A 22,447-nucleotide genomic window follows, 5' to 3' on the forward strand; every position below is an offset into this window, starting at 1 on the left:
AATATCTGTGGTTTCCTCTCTTGAGATGACCTAGCCATAGGCAGATGAAATGCAGGTCACACAGTATAGAAGGCTTTAATGTGTTAATCTGCCCCCCTCCCCCCTGCCAGAACTTTGGCAAATTCCTCTTTCATTCCTTTTCTCCAGTCCATATCTCCTACAATTTTTACTTCTCTTTCATTTCCTACTGTTGAAATACAGTCACTCACCACAATTACATTTTCATCTTAATTTCCAAATATGAGATGAGATAAAGTAAATTATTTATATTGTTAAAGTGGATGAAAATTTAATTGGTATGGGTGACTGTAATATGGTGGTAGGGGGGGAAAAAAAGGAGAACATGGACTGGGGAAAATGATGAAAGAGGAAGTCAGCTGGCAAAATTTTGTGCTGGGCATAATTGAATCACTGGTATAAGAATCACAAAATAAGTTGTATATCTGGGAGTGACCTGGAAACACTGGACGGTTTCAGATTGATTTTATAATGGCAAGACAGAAATTTCAAAACTAAATTTTAAAATGTTAAGACGTTTCCAGCCCTAACATTTGGTTTAAGAATCATGAAAGGAGGTTGTAAATGTGGAAGAGATCTAGAGACACTGGAAGGTATCAGATTTGATTATACAATAGCAAGATAGACATTTCAAACCCAGATTTTAAACTGTAAGACATTTCCAGGGTTAGATGTCGACTGTGACCATAATTTACTGGTTCTGAGCTGTTGATTAAAATTGACAAAATCGAGGAAATTAAGAATTTGGCACCAGGATAAGTTGAAAGAGGTGGAGGTTGTTGAAAGTTTCAAAGGAAGTATTAGGTAGCAATTGACTGAAACAGAGGAAAGGAATACAGTGTAAGTGAATCAGTAGCTTTGCGAGAGGAAATAGGGAAGGCAACAGAGGACTCCCATCCCCCCCACCCCACACAAAAAAAACTAGAAAAAATACTTGGTTATCACAGAAGATATTGAATTTACCTGATGAAAGGAGAAAGTATTAAAATGCAGTGAATGAAGCAAGTGAAAATAAATGCAAACACTTAAAAATGATGTTGATATGAAGTGCAAAATAGCTAAGAAGGAGTGGCTAAGAGGGCAGTTGTAAGTAACCAAGTGAAGGATAGAGTATGCCTGCAGAAAAATTAAAGAGAACTTTAGAAAAGAGAGAAGCAGCTTTATGAATGTCAAGAGCAAGCCATTACTAAGCAAAGGAGGGAAAGTTGAAATGTGAAAGGAATATGTAGATGGTCTACATAAGGGGAACAAACCTTGAAGACAATATTACAGGAAGAGAAGATGAAGTAGGTGAAGGGATAAGAGGTTTTGATACTGTGAGAAGAATCTGACAGAACACTCTTAAGACCTATGTGTAAACAGAATTCCCTGTGACTTATTTGGGTTATTTCACCCTACACAAGATATATGAGATTGGCAAAACACCTTCAGACTTAAGGAAGAATATAATACTTTGAATTCCAAAGAAGGCAGGTGCTGACAGGTGTGAATACTACTGAAGTACCAGTTTAATAGGTCACATTTGCAAAATACCGACATATTTATTTATTTATTTATTTATTCCATGTGATCTGATGGTACACATTGTGTTACAGATGTCGGAAAATATCAGTTAACATTGTTAACATACATTAACATATAGCATCCTAATGTATTATATTGCTCAGTGTTTTCAATTAAGCACAAATAGCAAGATTACTGTTTTAAGTATTAATTAACAGAGTAAAAACAGTGACACATCAAATATGACTTCAGGGCTTTGCTAAATTTTATGTTGTCTTCAATGGACTTAATACTAGTGGGAAGATTGTTGAACAGTTGGAGGCCCATGTGGAAAGCTCCCTTTTTACACAGTTGATGTTTGTACATAAACATGCAGATTTGAGTTTTTCCTGGTGTTGTGTTTATGTATTTCATTATTTTTTACAACTCTGGAGTCAGTTGGCACTATGTGGTTTCTGAAAAATTGTAGAGTCTCGAGAATGTATAGGCAAGGCAGTGTAAGGATTTCCAACTTTCTGAAGATGGGTTTGCAGGAGTCTCTGGGTTAGCTCCCAGTAATAAAATCCTCATTGCTCTCTTCTGGATTTTGTATGTGCTCAGGGCAGTAGGAGAATTTCCCCAGAATATCACACCGTATTTTAGGTGGGCTTGTATGCAAGCATAGTACGCGCCGGTTAATGTTTACAGGCTAGCATATGATTTCAGTACATTCAATGCATAACAGCCAGTACTAATTCTGGCATTTACCTTTCGTATATGTGTATTCCATTTCAGGTTATCTTGAACCCATAGACCCAGGAATTTGTAAACAGTGTCTGTATGTATTGGCTGGTTATTTACAGTGACAAGTGGCTGAGAGGAATTTGCATTTTGTGTTGTGTGAAAGTTCATGGAAGCTGTCTTTTTGGTGTTGAGAGCTAATCTGTTGATTTTAGCCCAGTTGCTGAGTTGTTTAGTGGCCAAGTTCACAGCTTTTTGCACAGCCTCTGTATTCTCCCCTGTGAGGAGTACAGTTGTGTCATCAGCAAATATTATTGTTTTATGTTCATCTACATTCAGGCTCAAGTCATTAATATACAGGAGGAAAAGTAGGGGTCCCAATACTGAGCCCTGTGGTACACCTTGCTTTACAGTTTTACTACTTGATAGGATTTCTGTTATTGAGTTGTTTCGTCTGTTAGTGTACTTCATGCTGACTCTCTGCTGCATCTGATTGATTAGGAATGTAGCAATCCAATTGTTTGCGATTCCTCTGATACCATAGTGTTCTATTTTTTCCAGCAATATTTTGTAGTCAACAGTGTCAAAAGCCTATGACAGATCTAATAGCGGATTTATGCAATCATATACTGCAGTTTCAGTAGATTTGTTGCTTCTGAACCCATGTTGACTAAACTTAGTAAATCTTTTTTTTTCCCAATGAAGTCCATCAGTTTTTTGTACATTATTTTTTCAAAAACTCAAGAAAAGCAGGATGAGATTGAGATAGGCCTGTAGTTATTCATATCTTTATTATCACCTTTTTTGAAGATAGGAATTACTTTAGAAAGTTTCAGAGCTTCAGGGAAAATATCTGCCTGGAAAGAATAGTCACAGAGGTGAGTTAATGGTTTGGCAATTGTGTGTACACAATTTTTGATTGCAGCTGCTGGGATACCATCAATTCCAGCTGAATATGAATTTTTTAACACTCTGGGGGCTTTTGCGACATAATTTTCAGTGACTTTGGCAATGGAAATTGACTCTGCACATGTGTGACTTTTTGGTTTGCTGGTTGGTAGTTTGTGTTGGATTATTTTTGACCAATTTTTCAACTATGCTCATGAAGAAATTGTTGAAAGAGTTCACCACAACTACAGGATTAGATACAGATTCATTGTTTTGTTTGATTTCTATGTTCGTCTGTGTAGCTTTCATTTCCTCTATTTCCCTTTTTATGATATTCCACATTGCGTTTACTTTGTTGCTGGATTTGACAGTGTACTCATCATTTTACATCCTTTTTGCTTGTCCTATCGCTCTTCACTACATTTGTAGTTTTTATAGTATTCTGTTAGTTGGGGGAGTCAATACTTTGTTTACATAACATGTGGAGTATTCTTTTATGTTTGCAAGAGATTTTTATAGCTGGTGTAATCCAAGTCTTGTTTCTCTTATTATTATTATTATTATTATTATTATTATTATCATCATCATCATCATCATCATCATCATCATCATCATCATCATCTTTCCTTTCTCAGACGTTATGTCTGGTTAAAAATAGAAAGTGACGCGGACCTTGGTCAAGTGTGACTTTTTTTTAACTGTGCGGTATATGTTACATTGCATTTAGGAACTTTCGGGTAGTTGAACATGTATCAATAATTACAGATTTCTGTAGTTGTATATATACGTTTGGATGTAGCTGTATTGCATTGATGTACTGGTGGATATTGTGTGGTGTGAGTCATATAGTTGATAGTATAATTGGTATAATGTCAACTTTATCCTGATGCCACATGTCCTTGACTTCCGCAGCCAGTTGGATGCATCTTTCAATTTTTTCTCTTGTTATCTTGTGTATATTTGTTGTATTGTGTATGGATATTACGATTAGTTGTCTTATTTTCTTCTTTTTATTAGTGACTATGATGTCAGGTTTGTTATGTGGTGTTATAATGGTTCTGTTCCAGTATAATTTGTATTCATCATTCTCCAGTACATTTTGTGGCGCATACTTGTATGCGGGAACATGTTGTTTTATTAGTTTATGTTGTGTGGCAAGCTGTTGATGTATTATTTTTGCTACATTGTTGTGTCTTCTGGGGTATTCTGTATTTGCTAGTACTGTACATCCGCTTGTGATGTGATCTACTGTTTCTATTTGTCGTTTGCAAAGTCTGCATTTATCTGTTGTGGTATTGGGATCTTTAATAATATGCTTGCTGTAATATCTGGTGTTTATTGTTAGTGATCCTGTATTGCAATCATGAATCCTTCCGTCTCACTGTATATATTGCCTTTTCTTAGCCATGTGTTGGATGTGTCTTGATCAATGTGTGGCTGTGTTAGATGATACGGATGCTTGCCATGTAGTGTTTTCTTTTTCCAATTTACTTTCTTCGTATCTATTGATGTTATGTGATCTAAAGGGTTGTAGAAGTGGTTATGAAATTGCAGTGGTGTAGCCGATGTATTTATATGAGTGATTGCTTTGTGTATTTTGCTAGTTTCTGCTCGTTCTATAAAGAATTTTCTTAAATTGTCTACCTGTCCATAATGTAGGTTTTTTATGTCAATAAATCCCTTTCCTCCTTCCCTTCTGCTTAATGTGAATCTTTCTGTTGCTTAATGTATGTGATGTATTCTGTATTTGTGGCATTGTGATCGTGTAAGTGTACTGAGTGCTTCTAGGTCTGTGTTACTCCATTTCACTACTCCAAATGAGTAGATCATTATTGGTATAGCATAAGTATTTACAGCTTTTGTCTTGTTTCTTGCTGTCAATTCTGTTTTTAGCATTTTTGTTAGTCTTTGTCTACATTTTTCTTTTAGTTCTTCTTTAATAATTGTATTATCCATTCCTATTTTTTGTCTGTATCCTAGATATTTATAGGCATCTGTTTATCCATTGCTTCTATGCAGTCGCTGTGGTTATCTAATACGTAATCTTCTTGTTAATGTATTTTCCCTTGACAATGCTACTTTTCTTACATTTGTCTGTACCAAAAAGCCATATTTATATAAATCCTGAATACTTCTGTTATCTTTAGTAATTGGTTGAGTTGTTGATTTGTTGCTGCCAGTAGTTTTAGATCATCCATGTATAGCAAATGTGTGATTTTGTGTGGGTATGTTCCAGTAATATTCTATCCATAATTTGTATTATTTAGCATGTTGGATAGTGGGTTCAGAGCAAGGCAGAACCAGAAAGGACTTAATGAGTCTCCTTGGTATATTTCACGCTTAATCTGTATTGGCTGTAATGTAATATTATTTGAATTTGTTTGGATATTAAGTGTGGTTTTCCAATTTTTCATTATTATGTTTAGGAACTGTATCAATTTAGGATCTACTTTGTATATTTCCAATATCTGTAGTAACCATGAGTGGGGTACACTATCAAAAGCTTTTTGGTAATCATTGTATGCATAGTGTAGCGACCTTTGTTTGGTTTTAGCTTGATATATCATGTCTGTATCTATTATCAGTTGCTCTTTACATCCTCGTGCTCCTTTGCAACAGCCTTTTTGTTCTTCATTTATAATTTTGTTCTGTGTTGTATGTGTCTTTAATTTCTGTGTAATGACTGAAGTTAATATTTTGTATAGTGTTGACAGGCATGTTATGGGGTGATATTTTGCTGGGTTTGCAGTGTCTGCTTGATCTTTAGGTTTCAGATAAATTATTCCTTGTGTAAGTGTATCAGGGACTGTGTATGGATATGCAATGTAACTGTTAAACAATTTAGTTAGATGTGAATGTGTTGAGGTGAACTTCTTTAGCCAGAAATTTGCTATTTTATCTTTTCCAGGGACTTTCCAATTGTGCGTAGAATTAATTGCTTGGGTGACTTCATGTTGCAAAATTATCACTTCAGGCACTTGTGGTACCATCTTGTATGTGTCTGTTTCTGCTTGTATCCACCGTAAATGTCTGTTATGTTGTATCGGGTTTGACCATATGTTGCTCCAGAAGTGTTCTATGTCTTTTATTTTTGGTGGATTGTCTATTTTAATGTGCGTGTTATGTATTGTCTGGTAAAATTTCTTTTGGTTTGTGTTGAATGTCTGGTTTTGTTTCCTTCTATTTTCACATTTTTTGTATCTTCTAAGTCGTTTGGCCAATGCTTGTAATTTCTGCTTCTTTTCATCTAATTGCTCTATTGCTTCTTGTTGTTAGATTTTACCTAACCTTTTTTGTTTTTTGTCTGATATTTCATTTCTTATAAATTGTGTTAGCTGTCCGATGTCTTTTCTCAGTTTTTCTATTCTGATCTGTAGCCTGTGTTGCCATGCTGGTTTTGTGGGTTTCTTCTGTGTGTAGGTTGGTTCTGATCCCTGCCTAGTGTGTATATTTAGTGTAGTGAGTGCTCCTATATAAACTAGTAGTTGTATTTGCATTTATTTTGTTGTGTATGATTGTGTTGGTAGTTGTTATTGTTGTTTCGACTTGTGGGTTATTTGGTGGTCTATGCAAGAATGGTCTAATGTCTGTATTTGTGTCTTTGTATTCTATATATGTCAGCTGAAATTTTTCTTCTATATATAACATGTGTGTCACTTTGTGTTCTATTTGTGCTTGTTCTGGTGGCTGTCTTAAGATTTCGTTTTCCTCTGATTGTTTAATTGATGCGTGTTGTTCTTTGTTTGTTTGCTCTGGGATGTTTGAGTCCATTACTGTATTTTCTTCTTCTTCTTCTGATTGCACATTATTTTGTTCCAGTACTTGTTGTACTTGTTGTTTGATGTTTTCTAATTCTGACTGGGATATCCTGTTATTTTTTATTATTACACGGATCTGATCAGCTAGTCGTTGTTCTGTTGAAAATTTTACTTCTGGGTATCTGGTAATAAATGTTGTGAATACTTGTGATCTGTATCATGTTGTGTTGGATCCTAAGTTTTTTGCTTGGTAATAACAGAACATGAGGTGCCTGTTAACTTCATCTGACCATCTCATCCTCTGTCTTTGTTTTCCTTCTAGAGTGGTTGCAGGAAGCGTATCCTGCAAAACACCTCTATTTGGATTTAAATCATTTTCCGTGTGGCTAGCAGTGTCATTACCATTGTGGACGGGCATAGGGTTCAAGTGCCGCCGCTGACCATGACAGCGCTTGTCCGAGGATTCATTAGTTCTGTCCTAACCAACTAATCACACTAAAAGGGGGGATAGCCCTATTAGTGGTTTTTTCTTTTCATCGCCTTTCACGACAGGCAGAACATACCGGAGGCCTATTCTTTTCCCGGGCCTCCACAGGTTTTTTTATTGTTATTATTATTATTATTTATTCTTACTGGTTTTTATGGAAAGGCCTCTTAAAAGTGGTGGATCATTTTGTCAAGAAATATGTTGAATTTCAAGTTGACATCATTGGTCTTGTACATCTGTGTCCACTTTTCTTTACTAAGGAGGGCATTTAGCTTGTTGAAGTTATATTGAGTGAAAAACCTTCGTAAAGTTTTATGTGGGTCTAGGTTTGAGGTATCTTTGCTAACATCGGCCTTTTATATGACAGCTTGGTGGACAATGAATCCTGCATTATATACAGAAGAAAGCAAAAACTGGCAGAGGCTGATCTCAGAAAAGTTCAGTTTGTGTTCTGGAGAATTGTAGGAACACATGATGGAATACTGACCATATGGCTTATCCTAGAAGTTTGATTGAAGAAGACAAACTTTTGTTCACAACATTTGTATATTTAGAGAAAGTTTTTGACAATGCAGACTGGGCTACACTCCTGGAAATTTTGAAGGCAGTGGGGATAACATACAAGCACCAAAAATCACAATTGAAAAGGAATGCTGTTCAATCTGTACATAGTAAATGCTGTAAAGAAATGTACACTCTGTTCACCGGCCCAGGTGGACTCATCGATATTGACTAGCCACTATCTCATCCTTAGCCAATGGAGTCAATGGATGCAATATGGAGGGGCATGGGGTCAGCCCAGCACTCTCCCAGCGGTTGTTGTTAGTAGTTGGTCAAACAGCTCCTCAGTTGGTATTATGAGTTTTAGTACACTCTCTGTCCCAGTTGTACTACCAATGAAAAATCCTTGTCAGGTTACGGGTACCTGGGTCCTCTGCATGGCAGTTAGTCACACTGACCACTCATCTACAGAGGCAGACAGCTGTGAAGAAAACTGAAGAGGAATTTGGGGAAGTAATTAAAAGCTCAGGGAGAAGAACTAAAAATTGCTGTTTGCTGATGACACACTAATGGTGTCAGAAATGACTAGAACATGGGAGAGCAATTGATTGAAATGGATAGCAGTTTGAAAAGAGATCATAAGTTGAACATCAGTAAAATTAAAACAAGGATGATGGAATGTAGTCAAAGTAAATCAGGCGATTCTGAAGGAATTGTGTTAGGAAAGGAGACACTTAAAGTAGTACACGAGTTTTTTTTTTATATGGCAGCAAAATAACTGGTAATGGTTGAAGTAAGAAAGGTATAAAATGCGTACTGTCAAAAGCAAGAAAAACATTTCCAATAAAGTGGAATTTGGTAACATATATTTTAAATTTTAGTGTTAGGAAGCCTCTTCTGAAGGTAATTTATTTGGAAGTTTAGCCTTGAATGGAAGTGAAATGTGGAAAATAGGTATTTCACATATGATAAGGATGGAAGGAAATGAAATGACATTCTTCAGAAGAATTCCATAGATGGGTAGATCAAAAAACAAATGAGGGAGTATTGAATCAAACTGGGGAAAAAAGAAATTTATGACACAACTGGAATAAAGGATGGATTGATTGATCGGACACATCCTGAGGCATCAAGGAATTTTCCATTCACACTTCTTCCAATAAAATTTACTGTAGAAAATGTGTGTGTGAAACTTAAGGAGGGAAACCAAAGGTTGAAAAACAATAATCAGGTTCAAATGGATGTAGGTTGCAGTAGTTACATGGATATGAAGAAGAGGCTTGCATAAGATAGGCTTGCATGGAGAGTTACATCAAACTACTCTTTAGACTGAAGACTGCAGTAACAATGACAACGACTTCAGTAATTCCCACTGCATCTAACTGTAACATATCCAAGTTCCTTTTTAAATTCTCTAACCCTTTTGCCTGATTAATGGATTAGAATACAAATTGGTGTAAAATAAATTTTATTTTATCATGACATTAAGCTAACATTCTCTTCATAAAATACACTCTTATTATGAGAAATACTGCCTCAAATAAGGAGTTAAAATGTAAAAAAACTGCCTTTTTAAAATTAATTTATTATTATTTTTTACAAAATGACCTATAGCCTTCAAATTATTCTCCACTGTGCTCAATATATAGCCCATTCAATAGGTGGAACATTTTTGACACTTGAAACTTCCTGGCAGATTAAAACTGTGTGCCCAACCAAGACTCGAACTCAGGACCTTTGCCTTTCACGTGCAAGTGCTCTACCATCTGAGCTACCAAAGCACGACTCACACCCGGTACTCACAGCTTTACTTCTGCCAGTATCTCGTCTCCTACCTTCCAAACTTTACAGAAGCTCTCCTGTGAACCTTGCAGAACTAGCACTCCTGAAAGAAAGGATATTGTGGAGACCTGGTTTAGCCACAGCCTGGGGGATGTTTCCAGAATGAGATTTCCACTCTGCAGCGGAGTGTGCGCTGATATGAAACCTCCTGGCAGATTAAAACTGTGTGCCCGACCGAGACTCGAACTCGGGACCTTTCACAGGAGAGCTTCTGTAAAGTTTGGAAAGTAGGAGACGAGATACTGGCAGAAGTATAGCTGTGAGTACCGGGCGTGAGTCGTGCTTCGGTAGCTCAGATGGTAGAGCACTTGCCCGCGAAAGGCAAAGGTCCCGAGTTCGAGTCTCTGTCAGGCACACAGTTTTAATCTGCCAGGAAGTTTCATATCAGCGCACACTCCGCTGCAGAGTGACAATCTCATTCTGGATTTTTGAAACTCTTTTTGATTGATTGCTGACAGCTTCTGTCTTGCTTTTGTTTCTTAAAAACTTCATAGTCAAGTCAGAGTCCTTTCATGCCCTTCATAATGTGTGAAAGAAGAAGAAATCACATGGAATTAGGTCAAATGATTAAAGTATGTGAGGCAAAGCAACCACACCATTATGGCTTAAAAACTGGCATACTGTGATGCTTCTTGGGAACATGCATCGTGTGCCACAAAATGTTGTGTTGCACTCACTGTTCTCCAATCTTATCAGAACTTCCAAGTAGAAAAATTGATTAATGGGCTTTCCTAATGGAATAAATACCTTAGGCAGTAGTCATCATCTCACAAAAAAAGGAAAAAAAAATTAATGTCATATTGATTAGCTTCATTGCTTTCGTTGACTTGATTGTTATATTAGTTTTGGGAAAGGAATGGCAACCCCCTCCTTTGTCACTAGTAACAACTCGTGGCTAGGGGAGGGGAGGGGGGGGGGGATTTGGGCCAGTCTGGAGCAACTTCTACTTAGTGCTCTTTGTTGACTATTCAGAACCACATCCACAGATGTGGCACTGACCATTCTATTTCCCAGTTCTTCTGTTAAAATTTATTGAACTGAGTCCCTGACAAAACAGTCAACTTCACCTATTTTCAGCGGTCCATCATCAGTCTTAAAGCCCTGTATCCTAAATTTTCTCAATATTTTTGTCTGTTTGGGCAGGTAACAGGTATGATGATGCAGCGGTTAGCAAACCGGATTCAAATTCAGGAGGACGGTAGTCCATAATGCCATCTTGCCTTGCAGATTTAGATTATCTCTGGTTTCCCCAAGTCACTTAAGATAACTGCTGGGATAGTTCCTACAGAAAAAGGACATTGCTGTTTTCGTTTCTCATCTTTCCCTCAAACCAACTTTGTGATTCATCTCTAATGACCTCATCATTTACAGTATGATAAACTGTTTAGGTGGTGCTTGACATCAAGAAAAAGTTTGTCAACAGTTGTCATGTTGCCAGTTTTGAAATGAGAAAAAATGTTTTTTATGTTTGAATTTTTCTTAGAGTCATCCTTTCAAACTGGTTTCGACACCAAAAAGTGACTCTGGCATTATTTACATGCAAGAAACAAAATTCCAAACCTGTTTACTGTTCATCTGTGCCTGACATCTTAAAATGAACTTTTTTGTGGGGGGGGATCTTAAGTCTTCTGAGTGGCCTGATGCAACTTGACACTATTTCTTCTATTTTGCTGATCTCATTGTCTCAGAACTGCACTTACATCCTACCTCCTGTGTTATTTGCTGTATATATTCTAATTTCTCTCGTCCCTTACAATTTGTATCCTCTATTGTCCCACTAGTACCATGGAAGCAATTCAAAAGTCAATACAAGTCCAATCATTCTGTCCCTTTTGTTAAATGTGTTCCATATGTTCCTCCACTTACTGTTTCTGGTGGAGAACTTTTCCATTTGTTTGCTATAAATGTATCATTCTACAGCTTCACACATCAAAAACTTCAGTTCTCTTCTTTTCCCACAGCCCATGATTCACTTCCATAAAATGCTGTACTCCAGACAAAAATTCTCTGAAAACTCTTCCTAAAATTAAGGCCTATATTTGAAAGTAACAGATTTCTTTTATTGAGGAATGCCATCTTTGCCTAGTCCAGTCTGCCCATTCATTTCAGTATGTGATCAAAAATCCAACCTTTATAAAATGTTTTTTGATTTGCTCTTTTATGGAAACAGTTACTTATTTGAAACTTCCTGGCAGATTAAAAACTGTGTGCCAGACTGAGACTCGAACTCGGGATCTTTGCCTTTCGCGGGCAAGTGCTCTACCACCTGAGCTACCCAAGCACAACTCACTTTCATAAGTATGGTGCAACATGAAACAAAAGTCAATAAGTTCACAATAAAATAAAATAATAGTCCTGAGCCACAAAATCATTAAAAGAAATTGAACAACTAATTTACTGTGCACTCAGATTAAACTGAATACAGGCAAGTTGCCACTGTGTAACACAGGTGTGTCAACATTGATAGATGATAGTGGAAACCACCACAGTAATTAGACCTCTAAGATGTATAAGACACTTAAGAGTTCATAGGTGCCAAAGTGTACTTTAAAATGGGTGACTTGCATAACAGTAGGAGCAGTTCACTTCTTCATGTGTCAGAGTTCATAAATATAGCATCATTAGCATCATTATCTAGGATAGTTTCTTTTCACATCAGAAGCTGGCACTGGCTGACTCTCAGAGAAAGGGGGGGGGTCTGAGGTTGAGGTTGCGGCTACTTGGGCTTAAATCGCTCTGCTAGTAGGTGTCCTGTGATTGATATAGTTTCCTTGTTTGCAGGTCATTTGCAGGACTTACACACAATTTATTTAACATGTGGTTTTTAAGCACATTATTAAATACTATATCACATGCAATTCACACAGAGACATCAAAATGTTTAATATAATCAAATATGTTGTGCGTAGCCATCAGGAAATCATTGTAAGTATCATGATGGGCCCTGTTGGGACATTCTGTAACTGAGTGATAAATGGTTTGCCTGGCTGCTCCTCAGTCACCTGTGTGAGACATAATCCCTCTGTGAAGTGTGTCCATGCTTCTGCCATGACTGGTGTGTTAGACATAATGACACTTGTTGATTGTTCTATGTCTTCCATCAGTATATCTGGTGGGGTTGCAAGAAAGTTAGTGTGTAGAAATCTGATCACAGCTTTAAAAAAAAAATCAGTTTTAGCCAGTACAGTAGAGTTTTATGACGATGCTGACACACTGTACAGTGCATCAGTATTGTTGATTTGCTTCAGAAACTCTTGCATTTAGGAGATGAATAATTCATGTTATTACAGGTAAGTAATTTATCTAGGTGATATACACAGTAAAAAATATTTTTGTGTTTAGCTTTATGGATACAAAATGTGTAGTATTTTCTATTCCCTCATGTCAAATAGTTGGGGATCTATACTAGTTCGAAACAATTGTCAATATGTAAAAGGAATGTAATAAAATGAAAGGTTGTTACTTGGGACACTCAAAATATTGTAATACTGCAGGTGTATTTGAGAATTATTTATGTTTAATTTTGTAATATTGCAATTGTTTTGCAGGGTCGCCGAGAACAAGAACTTAAAGCAGAACCCAAATGGCGTAAGTTCTGGAAGCTCATACAGCGTAAAGATGCAGGAAATCTGAAACCAAGACAAGACTGGGAACGGCGTTTTCTGAAGAGACTCATGGTTCACTTCATAAAACTGCTTGAAACAATTCCTGAAGAAGGTAAAGCTTACAAAATGCAATATTCATTAATAATTTTTACAAATCTCCCCCCCCCCCCCCCCCCTGAAATTCCTCCATCCCTCTCTGCTCAAGCATATTCAACCTGGATAATAAGTTGTTTTCATTCACACTATAAAGACCCGGCCTATTCTGGCTTGCTATGCGTCAGGATGGGTGAGAGAAATAGTGAAAGAGTGGACAGGTTTACACAGGAATGTGCAGTAGACAGTGATTCATTGACAGATGTTTATTAGAGCATCCCATTGGCTGCCAGCTGTGAAGACAAGTGAGGGCTGCCCAGTCACTCTGTCCGAGCACACCTACACATGCCACATTGTCCCCATGTGCCTTAGCCAATGCTAGATGTCCTAATGCTGACTATCAGTGTCATAGTCACCTCCTAGGGTTGACCAGGATGGTGTCTGAAGACATCTGTGTGGTTAAGAGGCAGTGAATGCTTGCGTCACCTAGCTGGATCATAGACAGCTCGCAACCCATCAGCTGAAGTTGCTAGGAGGGTGGGGGCTGCCTAGACCCCAGCTCCCTGTATTGGCGAAACTTTGTTCAAGTTCTGCAGCCGTCACACTGTAAATGTGGGGTGCCTTGTACTGGAACTCCATCAGATAATCGGTTGCACACGACATGAAGGGGAACGAGTAAGTTCGCTTCATTGTACTTGTCGTGTAATCTTTTCCTAGCTCACTCTGCCCTGAACAAGTGTTGCTGGGCTCGGCTAAATTTGTGACGTGTGAGTTTCTTGGTAGCACACAAGTGCCCGAGTTACAAAATGTTACCTCATATTGGTAAGTTTGCTTCATCATACTTGTCCTGTAACCTTTTTCTAGCTCGCTCTGCCCTGAACAAGGGATGCTAGGCCCAGCTAAATTTGTGACGTGTGAGTTTCTTGGTAGCATACAAGTGCTCAAATGTTACCTCACTCTTGGGCACCCTGTGCTAGCTGTTCCATGTGCTCTTTTGGTGACTAGTGTCACAAACTCCTGCTTTTCCAAAGATTTTTGTTGTAATGTTGATGATACCATCCAATGACTTGCTCGATTAGCATATTGTCCAGGCTGGCCTCTACTACTGGACAGCGCATAGTAGTAATACTTTTAAAAATTCACAATTTGTGTGCCAAACTTTTTCGAGGTGCAACATGTGTCCCTTCTTTTGAGAGATTCATCCTGAATCTTCCAAATTGAGTCTTTAATTAAAATTGCTCTTAATCAAAAAAAGCTCCGTGTCTTGTTGATGGCAACACCCAGCAGCAACCAAGAGTTTTCCCATGTGGATTTCTCCCTTTCCACTAGTAACTTGAGCTTACTTTCGAAGTGCATTATCCAGAACTTTATTAAATTATACACCAAGGTGACAAAAGTCACGGGATACCTCCCAGTATCTTGTTGAGCCTTCTTTTGCCTTGCATAATGCAGCAGCCCAATGTGGCATGTACTCGACAAGTTGTTGGAAGTCCTCTGTAGAAATATTGTGCCATGCTACTCGTACAGCTGTCTATAGTTGCAAAAGTGTTGCCAGTGCAGGATTTTGTGCACAAACTGACCTCTTGGCTGTGTTCTACAAGTTTTCTAGGGGATTCAAGTTGGGCGATCTGAGTGTCCAGATCATTCATTCGCATTGTCTATTGTTCTTCAAACAAATAGTGAACAATTGTGGCCCAGTGACATTGTGCATTGTCGTCCATAAAAATTCCATCGTTGCTTGGGAACATGAAGACCATGATTGACTGCAAATGGTCTCCAAGCAGCTGAACATAACCACTTCCAGTAAATGATTGGTGTCCGTCCCCGGTAGCTGAGTGTTCAGCGCGACAGAATGTCAATCCCAAGGGCCTGGGTTTGATTCCCGGCTGGGTGGGAGATTTTCTCCGCTCAGGGTCTGGGTATTGTGTTGTCCTCATCATCATTATTTCATCCCCAAAGTCGCAGAACTGGCATCAAATCGAAAGACTTGCCCCGGCGAACGATCTACCCAACGGGAGGCCCTTGTCACACGACATTATTATATTATTATTGGTTATTTTGGACCAGAGGACCCTTTACATTTCATGTAAACACAGCCCACATTATTATTGAGCAAGCACCAGCTTGCACTGTGCCTTATCAACAACTTAGGTCCATGGCTTCGTGGGGTCTGTGCGACACTATAAGCCTGTCTTCAGCTCTTACCAACTAAAACTAGGACTCAACTGAGCAGGCCATGGTTTTACAATCATCTAGGGTCCAACCAAAATTGTCATGGGCCCAGGAGAGGTGCTGCAGGTAATGTCATGCTTTTACCAGTCAGTCATGTGCTGCCATAGCCCTTTAATGCCAAATTTTGCCTCACTGTCCTAACAGATATGTTTGTGGTACATCCCACATTGATTACTGCGGTTATTTCACCCGTTGTTGCTTGTTATTTAACACAGTGTTCCCTGTGTGTCAGCACTGACAATTATGCAAACATCACTGCTCTCAGTCATTAGTGAAGGCTGTTGTCCACTGTGTTGTCCATGGTGAGGTGTAATGCCAGAAATTTGGTATTTTTAGCATGCTACTGACATTATGGTTTGTAGAATATTGAATTCCCTAACAATTTCGAAAACTGAATGTCACAAGCCTCTGGCTCCAACTACCACTCAATGTTGGAAGTCTTTTATTTCTGTTGTGTGGTCATAATCAGGTTGGAAACCTTTTCACATGACTCACATGAATATAAATGACAGCTCTGCCTGTGCACTGTCCTTTTATACCTTGTGGACACAATACTACTGCCATCTGTTTATGTGCATATCGCTACCTCTTGATCTTCGTCACCTCAATGTAATCCTTAATCTAATGCTTGCACTACAGAATACAGAGGTTTTACTGTCATCAACTACTCTCTTGGTCTGTGGCGGCTAATCACATGACTGGACACTGGTGTAGATTGTGGCCGTTTGAGTTCATTTCAGAAATAAAACATGCAGATACATAATAGAAATGTGCCACAACATTTGGCTGAAAGCTACATGTATATCTGCGTAATTACTCTGTAGTTCAGAATGAAGTGCCTGGTAGAGGGTTCATTGAATCACCTTCAAGCTATTTCTGTACTGTTTCACTTAAATCTTTCTGTGTGAGCTCTGCTTTCTCTGATCTTATTATGAGACTGTCTCTTCCTATGTAGGTAGGAAATGAACAACATACTTTCACACTCTGAGGAGAAAGTTGGTGATCGAAATTTCATGAGAAGATCATGCTGTAACACAAAATGCCTTTGTTTTAATGATTGCCACCACAATTTATGTGTCATTTCCATGGCACACTTTCCCCTGTTTTGTGATAGTATGGAATGATCTGCTCTTCTTTAAACCTTTTCCATGTCCTTCGTCAATCCTATCTAATGTGGATCCCACACTGCACAACAGTACTTTAGAAGAGGGTGGACAAGTGCAGTTTAAGTAGTCTCTTTAGTAGCCCTGGTGCATTTTCTGTGTTCTGCCAATAAAGCGATTGAAATTATTCATAACTGTAATACGGGAGTATTTAATTGAATTTACACCCTTTAGATTTGAGTGATTTATCATGTAACCGAAATTAAGCGGATTCCTTTTAGTGCCCATGTAGATGACTTCATATTTCTTCATAATTTAGAGTCAGTTGCCACTTTTTACACTATACAGAAATCTTGTCTAAATCGTACTGCAATTTGTTTTGATCATCTGATGATTTTATAAGATGGTAAATGACAGCATCATATGCAAACCATATAAGAGGGGTACTTACATTGTCTACTAAATCATATATGTAGATCAGGAACAGCTGGGGGCCTGTAACACTTCTTTGGGGAACACCAGCAATTACTTCTGTTTTAGTGGATGACTTTCCATCAGTTACTACACACTATGAGCTTTCTGACAGGAAATTGTGATTCCAGTCAAGCAGCTGAGATGATACTCCTTAGGCAAGCAGTTTGATTAAAAGTCACTTGTGAGATTGGTATCAAAAGCTTTCTGGAAATCTAAAAATATGGAATCAATTTGACATCCCAGGTCAGTAGCACTCATCACTTCATGAGAATAAAATGTTAGTTGTATTTCACAAGAATGATGTTTTCTAAATCTGTGTTGGCTGTTTGTCAGTAAATCGTTTTCCTCGAGATAACTCATAATGATTGAACACAGTGTATGGTCCAAAATCCCACTGCAAATTGACATTAGTGCAACTTTCCAGTCTGTCAGTACAGATCTTTCAACAGGTGAGCAATTGTATATGATTGGTAAATATGGAGCTACTGTATCAGCATACTCTGAAAGGAACTTGAGTCCAGTCTTGACCAGAGGCCTTGCTTTTATTAAATTATTTAAGCTGCTTTGCTACACTGAGGATATCTGCTTATAAGTTACTCATGTTGGCAGTAGATCTTGATTCAATTTCTGGACTATTTATTTTCTTGTCTTTGGTGAAGAAAATTCGGAAAACCGTATTTAGTAACCCTGCTTTAGTGGCATTGTCATCAGTAACTTCACCATTGTTACGGCACAGTGAAGTTGTTGCTTGTGTTGCAGGGGTTCTTTACACACAAGCTGAATCTCTTTGGACTTCCTGCGTGATTTCAAAACGGAAGTCATTGTGGAACTGTTAAAAGCAGCATCTCACATTGAAGTTTGCACTAAATTTTGAGCTTCTGCAAAACTTTGCCAATCTTGGGGGGTTTTGTATTCTGTTAAATTTTGCATGCTTTTTTCGTTGCTTCTGCAAGTGTTTTGACCTGTTTAGTGTACTATGGGGTATCAGTACCATCTCTTAGTAATTTACTTGGTATACATGTCTCAAATGCTGCCAATGCTATTTCTTTGAATGTAAACCACTTCTGGCCTAAGCTCATGTAGTCAGATTCGAAGGAATGGAGACTGTCTCTTAGGAAAGTATCAAGCAGAATTTTTATCTGCTTTTTTAAATATATGTATTTTGTGTTTATTTTTAGTGGGTTTGGATGTTACAGTATTTCGTCTCACAACCACCACTTTGTGGTCATTAATCCCTGTATTTCTCATGACTCTCTCTCTTTGCACAGGATTATTTGTTGCTAGGTCAGGTATGTTTTTACAACCATTTACATTTAAGTGCTCTCCTGAACTAGTTGCTGAAAATAATTTCTTGAGAATGCATTCAGAATGATTCCAGATGACATTTTATGCCTACCATTGACTGTAAGCCTGTATTTTTGCCATATTGAGGGTAGATTGTAGTCACCACCAACTATAAGTGTGTGTGTGTGTGTGTGTGTGTGTGTGTGTGTGTGTGTGTGTGTGTTTGTTTGAGGGGGGGGGGGGAACTTCCAGTCTCTGAATTTCATTCAGTATTTCCCAACTCTCTACTTTTAATCTCCACTGATGGTACGTAAGCAAAAGAATGACATGCCTGAGTCCAATCCAATGGTTGAACGACAGTTAAGCTTTCTGTTCCACTCCTGATGATGTATGTCTTCATGAAGTTGCCATCTGAGGAAAGGAACTGTCCATCATCTCCTGCCTTCTTGTGAAATGAGTAACTGACAAATAGAAACAGAAACAACAAAAACACAAACATGACAATAACCCTATAGTAGTAAAGAAGAAATATGTGTAGTAGTGACACACCCATAACACATATATCAAGAATAAACCTAACATGAACATAACATTGCAATGAATCTAACAGTAGAACTAACTGACCACAAAGCATAAGGAATGTCTTGTGCTTTGTGCTGTCCAGTTGCTAGAGGTTCCTTCTTTCTGCAAACTGCACATATGTGTACCGAATTGGTCACAGCTAACTGTAGTACCATGTCCACCATACCCTTAAATGGTTACACCCGACTGAAGTGGACAATAGATGTTATAGTTCATTAAATGGTGATGTCATCTCCGTGACCTGCTATGGTCCGTGATATTTAGTTAAGAACTCCTTTGTCTTTCCTTTTGTTGTATAGTGATTAGTGACAAGTATCCACTGATTTATACGATACTGTGGTAGTTTTGCCCTGCATTTATTCGACTGTTCCTGGTGTTTCAGAGCCGTTATGTTTGCCTTTTGTACATTCTCCACACTTCTCATATTCTTCTCGCAAACTTCTTCTCTGATTCACAATTCAGTCCTAATTTAGAACTTAAAAAAGTCAAAGGGAGTGGGACTTTCATCCCGTATACTACCTCAAATGGTGACATGCCTGTTCCTGTATGAATCATTTAGTTAATGCATAAACCACACATGGAAGATAGGTATCCCAGTTGTCGTGTGTAGCATTCATTAAAAACTTAGCATTTTTGAAATAGCCTTATGGATGTGCTCCATCCTACTACTAGTTTGAGGTTTGTAACTCCCAAACTTGTAACATGTGGCATAGCTGGTTCATAAATTCTGGGAACAAAGTTCATGCCCTGATAAGTGACTAAGGTATCAGGTGCTCCAGACTACAGTATCAAACTGTTAACTAATGCCTGTACCACAGTGCTGGCCTGTTGGTCTGGAATTGCTACCAATACTAGAAATTGTGAAAAATGTTCGATGATTCTAAGTGCATACCTATTCCCTGCAGGTTTTCCGTTATATGGTCTAAAAATGTCAAGCCAAAGAATCTGAAATGACTTTGATGCCTGTGGTAACCTCTACAAAGGGATTTTTTGCTGTTAAATATCTGCTCCCTGCGTGCATGGTACACAGTCTCTGACATACTGCTCCACGTCATGCTTCCCATTCCTACATCAAAACTGTTCTGCAACATACCTATCTGTTGTTCATCAGGTGCCATGACCTGACAACACATGATCATGAGCATGTTGTAACACTTTCTTTTGAAAAACTTCCAGGACCACACCGAGTCATCTGCATTTCGTTACTCTGCACAACAAATCCTCGTGCTTGATAAAGTGCAGCTGTGACTTAAAAGTCTGGCAGTCTTTATCCTCTGCCTGTGCCTGCTGCCATTTCAACACACTCTTGTCCATTGTACTCAACATTGCTGTTTTGTGGGCTAATGTGTCCACGTTTGTGTGTTTTCTATCTGGCTTAGAGACAACCTCTTGATCAGATTCACTAAGCTTGAGAGCCCAACATGTTAAACAACTAGATGTGTCTTTTAGACCAAACGACCATTTCAGTGATGCAAGATCAGTTACAACTTTAATCTTATACCATAAAAGTAACAACAGATATATGTAATACCGTAAATGACCACTAATATTTCCACCTTTTTTAACTGCCTTGCCTTGAAGCATATGCTGCTGGGTACTCTGGTCCATCAATCATCTGACTAAAATACAGCTGACTGGCTTTTGAGAAGTGTTATGAGATTGGATGAATTCTTTTTCACGGTCTGGTAAATTTTGAATGCTAGCTGACACTCCTGTGTCTACTCAAACTTTACACCCTTTTTGAGTAACCTGTTCAAAGGTTCAGCTATTTTTCCAAGATTTTTTTGTGAATTTACAGTAGTAGTTACACAAACTGACGAACAACTCTGTCTCTTTGGTCGTCCATGGTGCTGTAAACTTTTGAAGTCCTTCTGTAAGATGAGGAACAGTTTGCGCACCACATTCACTAATTATGTGTCACAGACAGTTAACTCGAGTTTGAGAAAATTAATGCTTTTCCATGTTCAGCATCAAATGTGGTGATTGCAATCTGCTAAACACATCCTCCAGTCATCCCACATGTCCTGATATAGCCTCTGAATAGACTATTATGTCCTCGAAGTAGCCCATACAGGTCTTAGGCTTTAACCCTCTTAAAACTCTATCTAATAACTGCTGAAAAGTAGCAGGTGCATTTTTTAAAGCGAATGGCATCAGCTTATACCGATAATGTCCATAAGGTGCTGTAAACGCTGTCTTTGGTGTATCCTCAAGCACTACTTCTAACTGATTAGAAAAACTTTCGAGATCCCTTGTAGCAAAGTAATGAAACTGATCCAACTTATCCAAGGTTTCTGTAATATTAGGGACTGGATAAGCATCTGTAAGGTCTGTGCATTCAGGAACTTGTAATCACAGCAAAATCTATCTTTATCCCATCTGATAGTAACAATATGTTCTCTGATCCCATCTCGTAGGTGTTTGATGAACTCTTATTAGCTGCTGTAAGTGTCTCACTGTGTGAAACTGTTTCCTATAAATCTGTGTGCTATCCTCTGTTGGTAGATGGTGCTGAGTTACTGGAGTTGCTGGTAATCCCACATCTGTACAAAACAAGTTGCTAAACGTCAACAATATTTTTTCCACAGCTGCGCAATCACTGTCCTTCAAGTGACTCAGATTCTCCTGTAACGCTGCTATGTCAGTGGTTTGCTTATGGGTTCTATCCCAACTCAATTTACCAAAGTCTTCTTTCTCTAATACTTCCAGAGTGCTATAAATATACCTGTTGACATACTAACTTCACCTCTGCCAAAGTTATCTATGTTAACTGGAATCATATATTCCTGATTAACATTACCTGCACGTGCTGTGCCTCTGCACATAGAACAGTGTGAACCATCCGACCTGAGAATGGCTCAACAACATACAAAGACCTACAAGGCAAATCGATACCCACTAAAATCCACACTACCTTTTCAGTACCTGCTGGTATTTATCCTGTTATCAGTCTTTAACGAATTTGTCTACCGTTTAGTTGGCATCATCTTCAATGGTAATGAGTATTGTGACGTGGTTTCATTTGCAATTGTATCACCCAAGTGAAACAAAGGTTTACTGAACTCAACCAAGCACTGCCAAAGATCAGTCCTCGCACAAAGTTTGTCGAGAAAATTTAGTCCAAGACTCACTGAATAACCTTCACCCACACATAGCAAAACTTCCACGTGCTGTGTAAACTTCCCTAATGGTAAACTCAAGTACCTTCGTCCACAACAGCTCAATAAAACTTTGGCAATCCCCATCAATTATCCTGTCATGGCCCCTGTCTCCCCCTGCTCACCAGGTCCAGACTGATTACAGACAAGTGCGCTCTGATGTCTACAAGAAATCCCTGTTCCACACCACCCACTAAGC

At 38.4% G+C, this 22,447-nt stretch overlaps 1 protein-coding gene across 2 annotated transcripts in view; it reads left to right on the forward strand.

Moving 5' to 3' along the window:
* LOC126360933 (RNA helicase aquarius) overlaps nt 1–22,447 on the forward strand; it is a 320,041-nt gene that overhangs the window by 45,793 nt on the left and 251,801 nt on the right. For both annotated transcript variants that reach the window (XM_050007751.1, XM_050007752.1), the window contains one exon: nt 13,266–13,434. In XM_050007751.1, coding sequence (XP_049863708.1) covers nt 13,266–13,434 — 169 coding nt within the window. The remainder of the gene's footprint in view (nt 1–13,265; nt 13,435–22,447) is intronic.

This window comes from Schistocerca gregaria, chromosome 1 (genome assembly GCF_023897955.1).
Source record: "Schistocerca gregaria isolate iqSchGreg1 chromosome 1, iqSchGreg1.2, whole genome shotgun sequence".
NCBI lineage: Eukaryota > Metazoa > Arthropoda > Insecta > Orthoptera > Acrididae > Schistocerca > Schistocerca gregaria.